General features: G+C 47.9%; 2 protein-coding genes across 5 annotated transcripts in view; both read right to left on the bottom strand.

The window, feature by feature from the left end:
• The window catches only part of LOC132454974 (chemokine-like protein TAFA-2), a 22,444-nt gene extending 19,824 nt beyond the window's left edge, over positions 1-2,620 (bottom strand). For both annotated transcript variants that reach the window (XM_060048625.1, XM_060048626.1), the window contains exon 1: positions 1,705-2,620. The gene's annotated coding sequence lies outside the window, so the exon portion shown is untranslated. The remainder of the gene's footprint in view (positions 1-1,704) is intronic.
• A 144-nt stretch (positions 2,621-2,764) lies between these two features.
• The window catches only part of etv6 (ETS variant transcription factor 6), a 21,885-nt gene continuing 4,649 nt past the window's right edge, over positions 2,765-20,000 (bottom strand). For 2 of the 3 annotated variants that reach the window (XM_060048609.1, XM_060048610.1), the window contains exons 3-8: positions 15,478-15,642; positions 8,170-8,304; positions 6,114-6,767; positions 5,322-5,464; positions 4,710-4,810; positions 2,765-3,564 (exon numbers count right to left, since the gene is read on the bottom strand). In XM_060048609.1, the coding sequence (XP_059904592.1) occupies positions 3,462-3,564; positions 4,710-4,810; positions 5,322-5,464; positions 6,114-6,767; positions 8,170-8,304; positions 15,478-15,642 (1,301 nt within the window). In that variant the 3' untranslated portion in view covers positions 2,765-3,461. The remainder of the gene's footprint in view (positions 3,565-4,709; positions 4,811-5,321; positions 5,465-6,113; positions 6,768-8,169; positions 8,305-15,477; positions 15,643-20,000) is intronic. The other variant, XM_060048611.1, reaches the window with a different exon arrangement.

Genomic DNA, 20,000 nt, shown 5'->3' with positions numbered 1-20,000 from the left:
GTCTGTGCCGTTTTTTAGTAGATTTAATTTTTTCCCATTAATGTAGATGTGGTTAAAAAATAAAATGGCCCCAAACTCCAGGAGTTCTGCTGTGAATCACGGCTGCAGTTGTTCATGCAGCTAATTTGTGATCTGATGGGAGGAGACGAGGTTCTGAGTGGATCTGAGCAGACTCTCTGGTCTACCGCCTCAAACTTATTTTATTGATTTATTATCTAATTTACAAGGAGTCATATGTTTATAAATGTATATATTTATATATATTGGTATGTATCTTTACGGTTGGTTGAATTCTCCCTCTAGTACAAACTTTAGATTCAAGAAGATTTTCTTCAATCACCAACTGACCTTCACGAAACAAAAACAAACTAACTTTCATAACCTTCACTCAATCAATGGCGTCCCTAATCGAAACAGAAACATGTCTTCGACTTAGCTACATACCAGGTGCAGTATAGTATCTTAGTGTGGGCCGCACTATCTCAGGGTGTTGTACCCCAAACCCGAAGGTTTTGGGTCCAACCCCCCTGGTCCCCAGTGTACCTATACAGGTGCCCTTGGGCAAGTCGCCCCAGCCCTATTCACCACCTCTAAAAAAAAAACAGATAAAAGCACGAAATAAAAAGTACAAACTCAGATGAAAGCCAGTGGGCATAACCTCTGAAAGCAGCAAATTAAATCAATTTTTACCGCGGTGGACTTTGGCCGTTATTATACCAGAGTGCCTGTTGGCGAGAAATTCTTTGTTGTAAAATAAAACCTTTTTTCTTCACCTCGGAGGGCACCCTCAAGTATGGATGCATGGCTCACTGCTGATTTAGGTAATGTGGTTCTGCTTGGGCTCTGCGCCCCCCCCCCCCCCACACACACACCCTTAGGGGTCATTTGTGTTGCCTGAACAAATTCACACAGCTACATCGACCTCGACTTTTCCCGACAACAGAGTGGAAATGGTTTACAATAACTGTGTTACTGTGTGGGGCCAAACATCTGTAAATAACAATCAAGAAGAATTATATCTAATGGTCGCAGGAGAAGTTAGTGTAATTCCTCTCAGACCCAAACGTTCTCCACACTTTTTCCACACTAGTAAAACTAAAGATGTGAAAGCTATTTTAACTTCTGGGATTATCCTACCTGACGTGCGGCTATTTAACATTAATTATGTCAAACCAACAATAGTTTCATGCATTTTACATTCATAGAGGCTGACAAGTCAGGTCCCTCAAGCTTCTCAACGGCCTGTCGTTTTTAATGCCTCGATTAGTCTTTCGATGCCAATACCCTTGGCTTTGAAACCATAATTTACAACTTGTCTTGAGATTTCCATTTTCCAATGATGCAAACTATGGGGATTTGAAATTGCTGGACAGGCCTAGGTGTTACTGGTATGGTTAGTAATGATTTCATGTTGGACGTTGTAGGTTTACAAGGGCTATATAGAGGAGAATTTTGGCAGAATGAATGGGAGACTCATCCATTTCACTCAATAGCATGCAAGCCTACCATAGGTCTCGAAGGTATAGGAAAATATATAGATGGATCCGTTTCTTAAATAACTCAATGAATGGCAATTAGGTCTATTCCTGCCCTGATTGCAATGGTCGATGCCTGGACGCAGGTCACACGGTATTGAAGTTAATTTTGGCGGGTCAAGGTGAGGTCTCCAGTGGAACAATAATCACGGCGGGAGTTCGCACCTACCTGTAATTGTCCCGCTCCCCCTAGCGCACCTCACGCCCTCCGAAGCTCCGAGCTTCCCGCGTTAAACCATCGCCGTGCGGCCGCTAACATCCAGAGGTGTTCCCGCGCTCCGGAGACATGTGGCGATACCAAAAAAAGCACTTGTTCTCTTTATCAGTTATTGTTCTACAGCAGACGCGTTGACGTTCATCTACCGGCCAAGACGATGTTCCCCCTCAATCCAAACCGCCTTGATCCGGTCTAATCCAAGGTAAAAACGGAACTGAAGATGGTTTAAATGTATTGTATGTATTATTTCTGTGCGTCTCTGCAGAGGTGTGTCTCTCGAGTATCTGCAGCTGATATAACGCGCGCTATTAAAAGTCAAACGGTCCCGGTAACCGATGCCGTCCTCCTCCGGTCTGCACTCCGCCGCGCGCTTTCGGAGTCTGAAAGTGCGCGTAACAGTGAGCCAACTTATTATGGCGACAAGTGAACGCGGGGAGCACCGCGCGTCTACACCCCCCGTCGATCTGCGTGGATACTTCGACCCGACGCATACACACACAGATCGACAATGGGATTTACACTTTTAACGTTTTAGTTTAATTGACAGGAAGACACTTTCGAATTTTTCATCTTTTATAAGATTCACCTTTGCGTCAATCACGTTATAAACTGATCAAAATATGCTAAAGAAATTAAGATAATCGCGGTGATGTTGCATTTGGTCATATTAGATAAGGTATGGTGCCCTGTAGAAAAATGAAATGTTTTGGGATCTTACTTCGCTTATATAATGTCTTTACAATGCGGGTGAACGTCTCGTCTGTACAGTTGTTGGTGTCTGTAACAGCTTTCAAAAGCTGTCGTGTACTGCCACCGTGTGGGCGTGTTCAGTACGACAGCAACACCTCAGCAATCGAGGAGGAAGTTTGACTCTAAGGAAATGTGAAACAAATTCACGATAAATGTAACTAAGTGATGCATTGGATTTAAAGGAAATGTGAAACGAATTCATCATGAATGTAAATTAAGTGACGCATTTAAATAGTGCAACGGTAAGCCAATAAGGTCAATATAAACATGCCTACATCGCTTTAATGTCCTGAAGTGATCCTAATGAATACGCAGCCATTCAACGATGACTCGAGGTAAACAAGATCAAAAGGTTTAATCTATCGTCAAACATTAAGTTCAACACACCAACCTCCTATTTTACACAAAATTGCAAAATGGCATTGTCTAATAATGCTTTGGGGATAGTAGGGGGATTTGGGGAGGGGGGGGGGGGGGGGGGTGGAGCAAAATCAGCAAAACAGAGACAAAAAGCCAAACAATATAAACACAGGTGATCAGTTTTCGTTCAGAGTTGATTAACATTGCAGGGAGGAGAGGTGAAGATTGTTCATGCCAGCACCTTTTAAAGAGGTCTTTCTTTAATCCCTCTCTCTCTCTCTCTCTCTCTCTCTCTCTCTCTCCTCGGCGTTCCCCTGTCGACTAAGACACATGAAAAGCATACATTGTCTACACATTGGGACACGTCGTCACTCTCAGGTCCCAAAGGCAATGGGGGGGAACGGGGGTTACCCCGACAGAAGGCGTTTCTCTGTTTATTCCGGGAACGAGAAGCGAGGTCGAAGAAGAACTTCACTTCCCTTTTTACGATTGTACAAGCTGCTTCCTGGTAGGGGGGGGGGGGAAAGGCAACAGTGGCTGTGTGTCGTACGGTCCAGTCCCTTTGTCTCCCCCTGGTGGTCGTTTAGTGCAGGCGTCCCTCAGCACTCCTCCTTGATGTAGGTCTGTTCCTCGGGGTCTGAGTCCAGGTGGTCAAGCCGCTCTGTCTGTCCGTTCATGATCTCGTCGGGGGTCTTCATGAACCTGTAACCGAGGAGAGGGGGGGGGGGGGCACAGTTTAGAATCAGACTTGCAGGATTGGAGATCCTTTTGAGCAGTAGTTCGCAAACCTTTTCCAGTAGTGTACCCCCTCTAAGATATTGTTTCAGCTGAGAGCACCCCCTTAAAGGTCACAACTAAAATGAACATAAATAATGAGTGCGGGTCTAGCGCTCCGAATTGAAACTTGCTCATGGGGAAAATAAAATTGGAATACTTTATCTTTTTGATATTTTCTGAGTACCCCCCTGCGGTACTACCCCTAGGGGTACGCGTACCCCCATTTGAAAGCCACTGCTCTAGAGGACAGACGGAGAGATGCTGGCAGGCAGCGTGGGAAGCCTTGTTGGGATGGAGCCCGTGTCGTGGCCCGTGACTGAAGTGGTGTTTGTGTAGAGAACACATTTCAGCTGCTTAATTAAAAAAAATAAATAATCGACTTAATGAATGTTCAGTCATTAATTTCATTAATTAATATCCAATTAAAAGTGTGGTACGAGATTAAGCAATCACATTATAGTGTTTACAGGTGTGCGTGTTTGACACTTTGTAGTTTGATAAAGGGTCACAGAACCATTTTCTGGTCCTGAGAGTCAAAACCACTTTATGTTCCTTCCAGGTATTTTTTTCCCTAGCCTCTCTTTTTGGTTCCGATAGTGCAACGGTAAGCCCTCACACACGCGAGTCATAGTGGGTTTTTCAGAAGCACAAAGACACATGAAAATGCGCAAACACGCACAGTCGCACACACAGTGGGAGGAAGTCTACTTCTGAGGGCGGGAGGCAGTCTACAATTACAATTAGGGCATTTAGCAGACGCTTTTAACCAAAGCGACTTACATCGGTTAATACACACATTGACACACCGACCGACGGCAGAGTCAACCATGCAGGGCGACAGCCAGCTCGTCAGGAGCAGTTAGGGTTAAAGCCCAATCCCATTTCTACCCCTTACCCCTTCCCCTTTGAAGGGGTAAGGGGAAGGGGTAAGGGGTAAGTGTCTTGCTCAGGGACACATCAACACTCAGCTAGGAGGAGCTGGGGATCGAACTAGCAACTGCTCTACCTCCTGGGCTAAGCCCACCCCTAAGTCCACCACAGAGTGCGGGCCTTTTATGGGGTGTCTCTACCTGAAGAGAAGCCTCTGCCCTGGTTCTTTCCTGATGATGTTCAGCTTGTAGTAGTGCCGCAGTGCCCGGGACATTTTCTCGTAGGTCATGTTGGTCCGGTTCTGTGGGGCAAACAGCAGGGCGTCACATCACCACGCGGGAAACACTCACAAGTTGATCGGGATGCGGTTCATGACCGTAAGAAAAACTGAATTTGTGTTGAAAGCCTCTTCTTTACCAAATAAATACAGATTTTTTGTTGTCTTTTTTGTAGATTGCTTTCAAGTGTGACTAGTTAAATATATTAAAAGTCCTGTATGGGTGCAGGACAAAACAAGGAAGTTTGTTTACATTTTAAACATTTCAAATCAAATCAAACTATACCATCACCACGATGACAGGGATCAGACATTAAAACATGTTCAAACACAGTGCATCCCTTTCCGTTGCAAGAAATCCTCTGTGCCTTTGTGGTGTGGAAAGCCTGCATGTAGAACCTTGTGGACTCGTATTATAGTATTGGGGGGGGGTACTTTGGCGCCCCCTGCAGGCTACAGATATACCCTCGGGGAACAGAACATTGCCCCCAGCCTAGTCTGACCTCCTAATGCGATCCGATCTGATCCTAGTTACCTTGTGGTTCCCCCAGAGTCGGGCCAGTCCGTTGGGGTCCATGATGCGGAAGACTTTGCTGGTGGGGTCCTCCCAGCGGATGTAGTTCTCGTACCGGCTGTCAGACAGGAGCTGGTAGACGTAGTCCCACAGCAGCCTGCAGTCTGGGGGGTCGGGGACCAAGCACAACCTCAACAAACGTGGAACGCATACCAGGCAGTCAATTTTGTTTCTATGAACATCATTACTGTCCCGAGAGCGATCTATTCTTGTTTCTCCATTCTTTTGACTGGGGCATGGTAAAAAAATGGATTTAAATCGATTTAAATCTCATACCCTATGAATCGATATATCGATTCATAGGGTATGAGATCGATTATTATTATTATTTATTTATTTGTTACCATTTATTTTTTTTGCACCTCAATAAACAATGCCTTAATGCATTTTGCAGTGACGGAATGTTGTAGTTCAAGTACACTTTCACTTGCAATTCCTTTTCTAATTTCAAAATTGCACTTTTGTGACTTTTCCACTGTTTTGTTTACAGCTTAAGTTTAAACTGTCCAATTTACAAATTTGCACTTAAAACCTGTTGTTTAAGACAAAGGGAAAAAATAAAGTACATTTGTATTTTGTAACACGGTTGAGCCATTTTCATCATTTAAGAGCAGATCAAATCGAATCGAGATTAATCGATTCAGAACCTTATGAATCGAAATCGAACCGATTTAGGAAATTGTCCGCGATGCCCCGCCCTGCTTCAGACCGATGTCATCCCCGTCAGCCCCCCCCCCCTCACTGTGAGCGTACCTGCTATCCTCCCAATGGGCATGGCGGGCTCCTCCGGCGGGGACACGGGCATGATGACGTGGTTGCGGTAGAGCTCCTCCTGCTGCTGGTTGAGCAGCTGCTGCTGCTGGGCCAGGCTGAGCTGGTGGTGGTGGGAGGGGTGGAGCTTCCCCCCCTCGCCCCGCCCGTTCTCCAGGCCGGGCTGCGAGGGCACCGCCACGTGGCTGTGCCTCAGCTCACGGTTGGCCACGCCTCCTCCGCCGCCGCCGCCGCGCCCCGGGCTCAACAGCAGGGGGTGCATGATGGCGCTCGGCATCAGCTGGATGACGCGTGGCGGCGGGGGGGCGTGCGGGGCGTCCTGGCCGCCGGGGGGCGGGCTCCCCGGGGGGCAGGGCGCCTCGCGCGGCGTGGTGCAGCGGCCGTTCAGGGAGACGGTCGCCGCCGGCGGCGACAGCGACAGCGGGTACATGTCGTCGGGCAGGTGGTGGTTGCTGTCGGGCAGCTGGGAGGACGCCAGGTGGGGGTCCTCCAGGGAGGCGCGGGCGTGGCCGCTCTCGGGGGGCGAGCGGCGCGGCGTGGCCCGGGGGTGCGGGGAGCGCGAGCGGTGGCGCAGCTCGATGGTGGGGGGGTGCTGGGGACTGGCGGCCGTGCCCCGTGGCGCCCGTCGTACCGTATCTGTGGCGACGGGGAAATGTTTCTGTCAAGATCTAGTTTATTATAGAGCCCTTTAAAAAAACAACAACAGTTGGCTGACAAAGTGGTGTACAATTCAACTATCTAGTTGTAAAACAGACCGATAAAAGCACAAAAAAGGACACTCTAGACAATAATACAATTTATACGGTGTTAAACGCAAAATAATATATATTTGATTTAAGGAGGGATTTTGAAGGGGCTCGCCTGACATGAAGAGGGAGTTTGTTCCACAGTTTGGGGCCAATGACTGCAAAAGCCCGATCAGCCCTGCTCTTCTCCTATTCTTAGTATTGCCCGTTTCTGTGACCTGCTGATTCTCTGACTCAGTGTCAGAGAACCGATTATTATTTTTTTTTTTCACGGAACATTTCTAATATCCCCGCTTGGCCACTAGATGGTGCTGTTTTACAGAGGGATGCGAGGCAAAGCCGTGTCGTCGAGGCGCCTCCCCTCGTTCCCGTTTGTTTACTTAGCTTAGTGCTACGAGTTGACAGCAGCGAGAGAGATAAGAGATATAAAAAAGGGCCCTTTCTCAAATCATACTACTGGGAACGCCAGAACAATGCCAAGTCACACCTCCTTCTCGCTTGTGTGGCTCTACTTCCTTGTGCGATTGCCAGAGCAGCAGGTGTCCTCAAATGTTCACTTCAAAAACAAGGAAGACAGCGGCTGCAGGGGAAAACCTCATCTTGATAGCGAATACTTCCCCTTTAATAGAACACCGAGATAATGAGCACCTGGCTGCTGGCTGCGCGGAGCACTTCCTCGTCAGACTGGTTTTACCTTCCCGGACTCAAAGCCCTCTGAATCTTGATCTGTTAACTTTGTGCTTTAAGAGCAAGGCAAGACAAAAGAGCCTCAGGTATTTCTGTTGATGTCCTTCACGTCTTGAAGATAACACGGCTATAAATGCCGCCTGTTCAGGTTATTTGTGCTTAAGACATGTGACCTGACCGCTTGGAAGTGGATATCTCTGCCATGGGGGGCTTTTCGTCGAGCAGCGAGTTCACAAGTGCGTACGATTATTATTTATTTATTACTACATTTGTTACAGAGTAATAGAATCAACAGCATCAACCATAAGTGGATATCATAATGAGTTAAGTTGTTGGTTTTATACTACTAATGTGCGCACATCAACAACAACATAATAAGCAAACAAACACACATGTAATACCGGCTTATCTAGTGGCAGAACTTCTGATCCAGCAGTCCTACTGTTGTTATACACTCAGCTAGGAGGCGCCGGGGATTGAACTAGCAACCTTCTGTGTACTGTAAACCCGCTCTACCTCCTGAGCCTCAACTTATTTTTTACGAAATAAGTTAATCGTAAAAAAAAAAAAAACGAAAACCCGGAAAGAACCCTTGTGTGACTGACCTTCGAGCTTGAGGTGCTGGATGGAGCTCTCTTGCAGTGGGTGGAAGGAGTTCCCGGGCAGGTAGGAGGACGGGTAAGGACCGCTGGCCTTCCTCTGCTTCAGGATGTGCTGCAGCAGCTCATAGAGGACGTCTCCTACAGAGACAGACACACACACAGGGTCAAAGGTCAACCTGGAGGGTCAGAGGTCAACCTAGAGGACGTCTCCTGCAGAGACAGACACACGCACAGGGTCAAAGGTCAACCTGGAGGGTCAGAGGTCAACCTAGAGGACGTCTCCTACAGAGACAGACACACACACAGGGTCAAAGGTCAACCTGGAGGGTCAGAGGTCAACCTAGAGGACGTCTCCTGCAGAGACAGACACACGCACAGGGTCAAAGGTCAACCTGGAGGGTCAGAGGTCAACCTGGAGGGTCAGAGGTCAACCTGGAGGGTCAGAGGTCAACCTAGAGGACGTCTCCTACAGAGACAGACACACACACAGGGTCAAAGGTCAACCTGGAGGGTCAGAGGTCAACCTAGAGGACGTCTCCTACAGAGACAGACACACACACAGGGTCAAAGGTCAACCTGGAGGGTCAGAGGTCAACCTAGAGGACGTCTCCTACAGAGACAGACACACACACAGGGTCAAAGGTCAACCTGGAGGGTCAGAGGTCAACCTCGAGGACGTCTCCTGCAGAGGCAGACACACAGGGTCGAAGGTCAACCTAGAGGGTCAGAGGTCAACCTAGAGGACGTCTCCTACAGAGACAGACACACACACACAGGGTCAAAGGTCAACCTGGAGGGTCAGAGGTCAACCTAGAGGACGTCTCCTGCAGAGACAGACACACGCACAGGGTCAAAGGTCAACCTGGAGGGTCAGAGGTCAACCTAGAGGACGTCTCCTGCAGAGGCAGACACACAGGGTCGAAGGTCAACCTAGAGGGTCAGAGGTCAACCTAGAGGACGTCTCCTACAGAGACAGACACACACACAGGGTCAAAGGTCAACCTGGAGGGTCAGAGGTCAACCTAGAGGACGTCTCCTGCAGAGGCAGACACACAGGGTCGAAGGTCAACCTAGAGGGTCAGAGGTCAACCTAGAGGACGTCTCCTGCAGAGACAGACACAAACAGGGTCAAAGGTCAACCTGGAGGGTCAGAGGTCAACCTAGAGGACGTCTCCTGCAGAGGCAGACACGCAGGGTCAAAGGTCAACCTGGAGGGTCAGAGGTCAACCTAGAGGACGTCTCCTGCAGAGGCAAACACGCAAGGTCAGAGGTCAACCTAGAAGACGTCTCCTGCAGAGGCACAAACGCACAAACTAAGGGTCAAAGGTCAACCTAGAGGACCGAGGAACACACACACATAGGGTCAAAGGTCAGAGGTCAACCTGGGCCGCTTCCCACTTCCAACCCCCGCTTCCCATCCGCGATGACACGCCATGACGCAGAAGAGCAGGAAGGGCGGTGTGTCAACCACGGAGAGGATTTGATTGACGTGTGAAACTACACCCTGGTTATGAAAAAGAGGTGATTGCTCATGGATTACATGAGCAGTGACAGGGTTATACTTCAGAGTTGGAATTATTCTTTTATTTTAATAAAAGCCCTCCCATTTTCCCGCTCATGAAACATAAAATCATGATCATGACTAACATGCTCTCTCTATAGTATTTACCTAGCGTCCGAACAATCGATTCTTGGTATTTTTTTCACCCGGGATCGCAGGTGAATACAATTTGGTGCAGATGAAATGTGGCATTTACAACATTGCCATTTACAAAATGTGTCCCTGATGCGCTTTACAAAATGTTTGTGTGATCACGATATTGCGTAGAGCTGTGTGGGCTGTGCTAATGGGTTCTGCGATTTTTTTGCCTTGGTTTTATGGGAAGAGGGGGGCGTTTATTGACAAAAGTTGGACACACAACACGGGTGGAAAACAGCTGAAATTCAAACCGTCAGGGAGAAAAACAAGCTTGATCATTTTTTTATCGACGTTTATTTATTTACTTTGCCTTCCTACAAGGAAGTCGTTAAAGATCCCTGCGTATTTACGTGGTCATAAACCATGATAACATCTCGGCGGTAACTTCAGAGAATGAGGCCCGAAGGATAAAACCTGTTCCATGATTTACAACCACAGCTTGTACTTCTATGGTGACAAAATGTGGTTCAAGAACTCAATTATCAATTCCTGGAAAGAAAAAGGGGAATTTTTTTCCCAGCCTTAAAGCTAGGGTAGGAAAACACCCAGACTAAACTGGATCTGAATGATTCAACTGAAAGAAGCCGCCTCTCCCTTTAGGCCACTCCCACAAAACGCAGGACTAGCTTGCTAGCTTTAACTATAAGGCTAGCTTTAGCTATAGGGCTAGTTAGCCTTGTGGAAGACTACGGTCCTGCGCAATGAGTTAACGTGCAAAGGACGCGCAGGTAGCCGGGTAGCTAGGTAGACAGACTGGTAGGCCAACCAATCATGTCATTCGGGCCCAATCAAAAAATTGGACAGGCTTATTACAGGCCTGTGACCCCCAACAACAGGATCTTTTCAGATAATATTTTGTCAGATCATTTGATTTATTAATTGCTGCCAGGATGTAAAAGAGAGTTTTAACAGAATTAATGAATTATTGAAACTGCGTGTAAAATACATTGCCTACCCTAGCTTTCACTAATAACAAGTGACGAGGAAGTGTTGTCCTGACATAACCTCGTACACAGCCTTTCCCAAAAGCATACAGTCAACCAGGAAATGATTCTAATAAAGTATTTCACACCCAAGCACGCACACACACACACACACACACACACACACACACACACACACACACACACACACACACACACACACTCCCACTTCCCTCTTCGTTTGTAATACTATATGGCTTATGGGTTTCATCTACAAACAATGTAGTGTTGAATATTACGTAGCGGACACTTACTGGCTTCGATGACAATAAATTGTGTGTGCTGTAAACTAATCAGGGTGGGCCAGACTGAAGCTCACTGCAACCAGCCCTCAACGTTCATCACTTTTAATTGCCATAATGGTTAATATTACTACGGCTATCAAACACTCGGCAGTACTGATTGATGTGCTCCTACGTGTTTAATGACATTTCTTTTCTCGATGGAGCTTTTCAGAGGTGGATATCAATATATGTTTTGGGCATGTGTGTCTGTTGACTTTTACAGAGGGTCACTCAAATGTAAACAAACATCTCGGCAAATGTTGATCTTTGTACATGCTGTCCCTATAAAAACAGGCGGACATGATTGACATTTATATGGAGCAAATAAACAACAGCACTCAGTACTTTCCCCCGAGTTCAACTTCCTGTTCGGTGAAAAACTTTACGGCGCTGGTACGTGTGGCCAGTATCACTCCTATGTGTTTGCCACACCCCTTGTTGATCATACTTTCGCTTTAAATCCTTATCCTATTGACCCATTTTCATCTCAGTCCTATTGAGAAAACAAACGGTGGTGTTCAGCTGTGAATAAAGAAACGCTTCACCATCACGTTTGCCGCGGAACTGTGGACAAAGTCGCTATGCCCTAAAAAAAGTGTTCCATGATGCAGGATAAGTGAAAAACAAACTGCTAAAGAGCATAGAATTCTACCAATAGGACGCATTGTGTTATATTAACGAGCTTCAAGCATTAAAGATATTTTGAATCAAGTCATAACAATTGCAATCAAGTCATTACAGGTGCAAACATATGGCCTCAGTCACTTTCTATCCCCCCCCAGACATGAATACGCCCTGCTTTACCACAACGAGTTTGTCCCACGCATACGATTGGTTTATATAAACGAGAGGCACGAATCAGTATGCAAACTATTTCCTTCTATCAATGCAGAGCTTTCCAGCTTGAATTATCTTAAAATCGCACTGCATGTCAAGTCACCTGCCGTTTCAAATCAAAGCTCTGAACCATAACAAAAAATTGTGTGTGAAGGAAATAAGGAATCCCTGTGAGTTGGGTAAATGTTGCCTGGTGTTAAGAGTGTGCGGCTACACAACGGCGAATGGCTACACAATAAAACATCCTATTATAAAGACTCAAATGCTAATACCAATAGGGGGTGTATTTTAATTTGTGTTTTAAGGATCTGTGTTTTGGCTGGCGGCCCGTTAGGGCTGATGGGAAGACCCCTCTCTTGATTTGTCTATTTTAAGGTTCTTCCCCAAACGCTTGACGTCAGACTCCGCGCGCCCAAGATGGGCGAGGGAATTTTCTTGAACTCGATTCCAATAAACAAACAAAGGACCGAGCCTTCTGAACGTCGGCGGTCTAATCCGTACCTTTTAATACACGCTTGACATCTGACTCTGACACGGGTAACCACGGCGACAATTGCAGGCTATGTAAAAAAATAAAATCTTTTGTGTTTCTTCATTCCGACCGACCGTTAACCCGACCAGACGCTCTGACTTCCTCCATGGAGGAACAGTAACTGAGCCCTCACCACAGAGGCGCCTATCACACACACACACACACACATTCAATAACACACACACACACACACACACACATTCAATAACACACACACACACACATTCAATAACACACACACACACACACACACACACACACACACATTCAATAACACACACACACACACATTCAATATCACACACACACACACACATTCAATAACACACACACACACACAATAACACGCCCATACAATAACACACACACACACACACACACACAATAACACACACACATACAATAACACACACACACACACACACACACACACACACACACACACACACACAATAACACGCATACAATAACACACACACACACACACACTAGCATTATCCGACACACACCCACACACACACTAGTATTATCAAACACACACACAAACACACACTAGCATTATCACATGCACACACCCATAAGCACACACACATACAATAAGACACACACACACACACACAATACGACACACACACTAGAATTATCACATGCACAAACTAGCATTATCACAAACACACACACACACAATAACACACACATACAATAACACTAACACAATAACACGCATACAATAACACACACACACACTAGCATTATCCGACACACACCCACACACACACTAGCATTATCAAACACACACACAAACACACACTAGCATTATCACATGCACACACCCATAAGCACACACACATACAATAAGACACACACACACACACACACTAGAATTATCACATGCACAAACTAGCATTATCACACACACACACAAACACACACACACACACTTCCTGGCCTAACACTTAAGATAGCGGTCATTGAGCAAACTCATTCCAATCAGAGCCAATCAAGAAGAAGCATCTATCCCAAGCGACTTAACACAATACAGACAGTCCTACATTGAAAGGGCACAGACACCTTAACGTACAAACAGTCCACCCAAGAGCATTGGGGATCGAACCCAGGGCCTTTTGGTTATTCTGGCCCTGGCACGTAAAGTAGTAATTCATGAATTGACGTAGCTGCCTCAGAAGGCCAGCGATGCCGCGTCTGTCCCTTTAAGTATCTTGATGGATGTGTGGCTCAGATGCGCCAACAATGTTGTTTGGTTCCGGTTTCCGACCGACCCTGTCAATGTATGTGCGACCCAAATTATTTTATGAGCTTTAAAAAATATATATATATAATAAAAAAAAATGCAAACTATAATTACGTTTTGGTACAGCACCTTATTCTATACAAGGATGAGCGATTTTTCTCACTTTTAAATGAAAACAAACCTACCTATCATTCGCTGCCGCTGGAAAAAATAAATTGGGTGGAAAAAATTAAATAAATAAATAAATAAATTCCCTATGACCGATGACCTCAACTGACAACCAACAGGAACCAAAGTTTTTTATTTTTTTAGGCCTGACTCAACACCTCTCCGGGCTCCTGGGTTTAAACACGCCGAGACGCCAACTCTTTTGACACACAAAGGGAGATTCTACAAGGGAGTGTTTGTCCACCTCCTGACGTCGTCCTTTTCAAAGTAAAAGTCCCCCGTCTGCTGTTCAAACCTTTGCATTGGATGATTCCCCAAAAAAGGAATTATGACAAATTACACGATGCAAAATCCTAACATTTACCTTAGCCAAACGCACTGCGAGGCAGTGCACAACACTAGAAAACTGTGTTGCTAAGCAACACATGAACACTGCATGTGTGCGCAAATTGTCAGTTAGTGCACTATATCAAAGGAAAGTTGAGTGAGTGTGTGTGTGTGTGTGTGTGTTTCTGTGTCTGTGTGTCAAGTATAAGCGGATATGCGTTTAGGTTCAATAATAACCTGCAACCATTGACGTCATCTGCGAAAAGACACACACACATACACACACACACACAAACGCACACTACAGCAGTTTAAAAGGAGTTTGTGTGTGCGTCTGTGCACTAGTGTGTGTTCTTGCAAGAGTACGTATCCATACAAACGTGTGTATGTGTGTGTCTGTCCATGCTCACATGTATGTTTGTGCTTGTGTCCATAATATTGCGTGTGCTTCCACAAATATGTGCAAAAGCATGTGCTCTTGCAAGTGTGTGTCCATACAAGTTTGTGTCCATACAAACATGCGAGTCCACACTAATGCGGATGGATGTGTTTGTATCCATAACGACGCGTGATTGTGTCAGTGAGCGTGCGTGCGTGCATTAGTGTGTGCTCTTGCAAGTGCGCGTCCATGCATACGTTTGTATTAGAGCTGTCAGTTAAACGCGTTATTAACGGCGTTAACGCAAACCAATTTTAACGGCGTTAAAAAAATTATCGCGCGATTAACGCAATTGTTTTATAAAAAAAAAAAAAAAAAATCTTTTTTTTTTTCTTTGGCTCAAAACAAAGAAGCAGTAGCCTGACTGCTATGTTCAAATGACATTTGTTCAAAGCAGTCGTTTAATTGCACTATAGGCTATTTTTTTGTATCGTCCTGTTTTGATCAGTATATGCCAATGTTGTTATCAATAAAAAATCATTTGCACAAGGCAAGCCGATGCACTTCACCATGTTGATAAGAGAATTAAAATGAGAAGAATTATGGGACAAAAAAATCAAGGGATATTTAGCATAGAAAAATAATTTGCGATTAATCGCGATTAATCGTGAGTTAACTATGACATTAATGCGATTAATCACGATTAAATATTTTAATCGCTTGACAGCTCTAGTTTGTATGCATAATAATGCGTTTGCGTTAACCTGCGTGTTTGTGTGGGTGAGTGAGTGAGTGAGTGAGTGCGTGCGTGCGTGCGTGCGTGCGTGCGTGCGTGCATTTGTGTGTGTACCTGAGTGTGGCGAGCGGTACCGGAAGTCCTCCTTGGTGAGCAGCAGCAGGGCCTTGCCGTTCATCTGGAAGGAGGAGCTGGTGGTGGGCCGCAGGGCGAACTCCCGCTCCGCCCAGCGCAGCCACTGGGCCACGTCCTCCCGGCCCCAGAACACCGGCTGCAGCCCTGTGGGGGGGGGGGGGGGGGGGGGGCACAGCGTCAGCCTCACGCACCGCTACTGAAGACTTGTACGGAAAACGGGTCGGGAACCCAAAAGGGGCCGGGACACCCAGAAGGGGTCGGGAACCCCTTTTGGGTTCCCAAAACGGGTCGGGAACCCAAAAGGGGCCGGGACACCCAGAAGGGGTCGGGAACCCCTTTTGGGTTCCCAAAACGGGTCGGGAACCCAAAAGGGGCCGGGACACCCAGAAGGGGTCGGGAACCCCTTCTGGGTTCCCAAAACGGGTCGGGAACCCAAAAGGGGTTGGGAACACAAATGGCCCGTTTCCACTGCAGGGTGTGGAACGGATCGGATCGCAAAGGTGCGGGTCGCGTCGCGTTTCCACCGCCAAAAGTGGGCGTGACCCGGACTTTGCCGTACCCGTTCCGGCCTCGTTCTCGGGACTCCTCCGTTGGGGTACCGAAAACGAGACGAGACGCCTGAAAGGGTCCCGGGAAATTCTAGCTACACACCCCCTCCGTTGATTGGTCGACAGAATCATCACTTCCGGGTGACGCGGGGATAAAAACAAACAAACAGTAGCCTCGAGGTATTATTCTTTACAATTAACATGTCGCGTAAAACGCTTGCTAGGGCGAACAAGGAGGTGGAGACGTTCGTCAGCATTCTTGGGGAGGAAGAAGTTGTTTACGATGTTTACGTAGCTGCCGTGGCGATCGACATCCGGCCTACCACCAAGGGTACTGTCGGCAGTGGAAATGCGACCTCGGAACTGAGCTGGGCTATACCGCCCCTTCCCTACCGCACCTTTGCGATCCGATCCGTTCCGCACCCTGCAGTGGAAACGCGGCAAAAAGGGGTCGGGACACCCAAAAGGGGTCGGGACCCAAAAACGGTTCGGGAACCCAAAAAGGTGTCGGGAACCCAATAGGGGTCGGGAACCCAAAAGGGGTCGGGACCCAGTAACGGGTCGGGAACCCAAACGGGGACGGGACCCAATAAGGGTCAGGAACCAAAATAAAGTCGGGACAGCAAAAACGGTCAGGAACCAATAAACTGGTCGGGACTGCAAAACGGGTCGCAACGATCCGGTTGGGAATTCTAACAATGCAAAGAACCCCCGCATCTGTGGGCCCTTCCCGTGTGCGGGGGTTCGATTCCCGCCACGGTGGATCCCGGGATGACTTGGGGGTCAGAACCCTCGCGGTGATGGACGGTCAAGAGCGTTGCTTCTCTAGCGTCCTGGGAACTAAAGCACAACGCTTTAACGATGCGCAGGGAGCGTGAGCGACTATTGACAAGTCTATTTCGGACACGAAACTTTCTAAACACAATATTTTACGTCTCTGCACCAACACGCCTGTGTACTTAGCAGTGAGGCGCATGCACACGTAAAGGTGTGATATTACGCCACCAGGTGTGAATGTGATTAGCCACTACAAAATCTGCCTTTTCCTGTGTTGAAGTGACATCACAAGTGGCCGTGTCCACCTAGATATATGATGGATAGATATAAGCAACGTTTGCTACAGTCCACTGGGTAGGCTGGTAGACTGATCTATCCATCGTACATCTAGGTTTGGAGGGGAGGATTACGAAAGATGTCCCACACACGTACCCGTTAGTAGGATGTGTTGTTGGTTAGTCATCTTCTGTATGTGGATTTGGCTCAATGGATGAATGGTGAACTGAATTTCCCCTCTTGGGATGATGAGTGAAAAATACAATCATGGCACTAAATCACATTCAAAAAAGTTTTTCACAGAATGTTGAGTAGAATCCGTTTAATATTTGAAGTTATTCAACCTGGTGCTTTGTAATTACATTAGATATGCAATAATGTTTTTTCTGGCATGAATTTGTTACTTGTTTTTATCTAAAACAAAGCCATAATTCCATTTCATTACATCGTAAACTACTATGAATAATTTCCCTGGATTTATGTAGCAAGGCAAGCTTATTGATAGTTCACTGTTCAAAGCAGAAAAACACTGGCTGTGCATGGACTACAAACACTGTGTGTGTGTGTGCGTGAACACGTGCGTGTGTTTGTGCATGTGCGTATGTGTGTGCGTGTGTGTGTGCACGCACATGGGTTTTTCTTTTCTTTCCCCATCGATGTAGCCACATAAGGTAAACAGCAAAGAGTCATAAATATAAAGGCATTCATAGCTCAGGGAGGACAGGAAGAATGAAGAGGAAGCAGAGAGAGAGGGGAGGGAGAGGGGAGAGAGAGAGAGGGTGAGAGGGGAGGGAGAGAGAGGGTGAGAGAGTGTGAGGGGAGAGAGAGAGAGGGTGAGAGGGGAGGGAGGGGAGAGAGAGAGAGGGTGAGAGGGGAGGGAGAGGGGAGAGAGAGAGGGTGAGAGGGGAGAGAGAGAGAGGGTGAGAGAGTGTGAGGGGAGAGAGAGAGAGGGTGAGAGGGGAGGGAGAGGGGAGAGAGAGAGGGTGAGAGGGGGAGGGAGAGGAGGGAGGGGAGGGAGAGAGAGGGTGAGAGGGGAGAGAGAGAGGGGAGGGAGAGAGAGGAGGGAGGGGAGAGAGAGGGAGGGAGAGAGGGGAGGGAGGGGAGAGAGAGAGAGAGGGGAGGGAGAGAGGGGGAGATTACAGGCTATGACTAAAAGGGGCGTGGGGGAGGTGTCTTGGGTTGAATTTAGTGGGCTGTTAAATACGGGGGAGGGGAAGGGGAAGGTGGGGGGGGGGACAGGAAGGAAGACGACAGGAAGGAGCGGAAGGGGAAGGGGGGGGGAGCTGCCGGTGGTGATAAGAGGGGAGGGAGGGGAGGCAGGAAATGAGATGGAGGAGTGATGTTGTGGGGGGGGGGGGGGGGGGGGTGAGGCAGTAAAATGATATTGAGGAAGTGCGGATTACAGTTATATAAAAAAAGAATGTGTGTGTGTGTGTGTGTGTGTGTGTGTGTGTGTGTGTGTGTGTGTGTGTGTGTGTGTGTGTGTGTGTGTGTGTGTGTGTGTGTGTGTGTGTGTGTGTGTGTGTGTGTGTGTGGTGTGTGTGTGTGTGCGCGCGGCGTGTGTGTGTGTGTGCACGCGCGCGGAGTGAGAGAGAACAACCTTGCGGGGGAATATTGTGTCTCCCGTCTGTCAGTGAGGAAATCAATAGCAGAGCAGGACAGGCCTCAGTGAGGACTTGTGTGACCCGCCGGCCCTTGCAGTTGTAATCATTCTCGGCAGGCGTCCCGAAGGACAGCCCTGGGGTCCTCGCTATGGTTAAATAAAAATAGGAACCCGGGTTGACAGATTTTCTCTGGGCCGTCACCGTGGGAAACGCAGCAGAGAAACATCTGCACGGTCGAGCCCGAGCAGAAACACCGGAGGCCAAAGTCTCCACGCGCACGGTGATTGACGTCCGAAAACAAAAAGGGCGGGTTGAATCACGACTGGTATTCATGTGTTTACGTATGCGTGCGTGAGTGCATACACACTGTTTTTTTAGTTGCATGTTTTTTGACTTCGTGACATGAGAAATAGTTTGTGATTTTGGGAACTTCAACGGCCCACGGGCGACCCTTAAACGCCACGAAACAACGCACAACGGTTGTGTTGTTCTTCCTTCCAGACCACTGGATCAGGGAGGAAGGAATGACAGGCCAAGTCTCGGTCGATGTTGAAATGGAAGTCATCAAGAATTCCGAGGATGTGTGTGTGTGTGTACGGGGAATGTGGGAATGCGTCCGCGTGTGTCTGTGTCTATGCGTCTGCATGCGTGTGTGCGTGCCTGTGTGCGTCTGAGTGTGTGTGTGTGTGTGTGATCAGAGCTTCCCTTCCAGCTCATCGTCATTCCTGAGGTCTCACTTATCAACAGCCCCCCAAACACTTCCTCTTGTGAGTGAGACAACTGTCTTTGGCCGCCGCTGAGTGTCACACACACACGCACACACATGCCCAAAAGCGCGCACACACATGCTTACAAGCACACACGCATGCACACACAAACCAACGCACAAACTGCGGTTGCTCGCTCTTCCGCTCTCCATCTCTCTCCCCCCTCTCCTCCTCTCTCCACCCCCCCCCTCTCTCTCTCTCTCGCCCCTCCCCTCTCTATCTCTCTCCCCCCTCCCCCCCCCCTCTCTCTCTCTCGCCCCTCCCCTCTCTCTCTCTATCTCTCTCCCCCCTCCCCCCCCCCCCCCTCTCTCTCTCTCTCTCTCGCCCCCCCCCCTCTCTCTCTCTCCAAACCAACCTGCGGGCGATCAATACAAACAGCATAAACACAACAAACAAAAAGCTCATCTCTGAGCCTTTGAGTCGCTGCTCTCTGCCGTCCTGGCAGCGGGGCGGTCCCGTACCGGTCTCTCCGGGGGCCTGGGGGAGCCCGGCCTGCCCCAGGACCCTGCCCGCCCCAGGACACAGTGCCC

The sequence above is a fragment of the Gadus macrocephalus genome, chromosome 4 (assembly GCF_031168955.1).
Source record: "Gadus macrocephalus chromosome 4, ASM3116895v1".
NCBI lineage: Eukaryota > Metazoa > Chordata > Actinopteri > Gadiformes > Gadidae > Gadus > Gadus macrocephalus.
The sequence above is the reverse complement of the archived record's forward strand: the minus strand, read 5'-3'. Positions and strand labels throughout refer to the sequence as shown.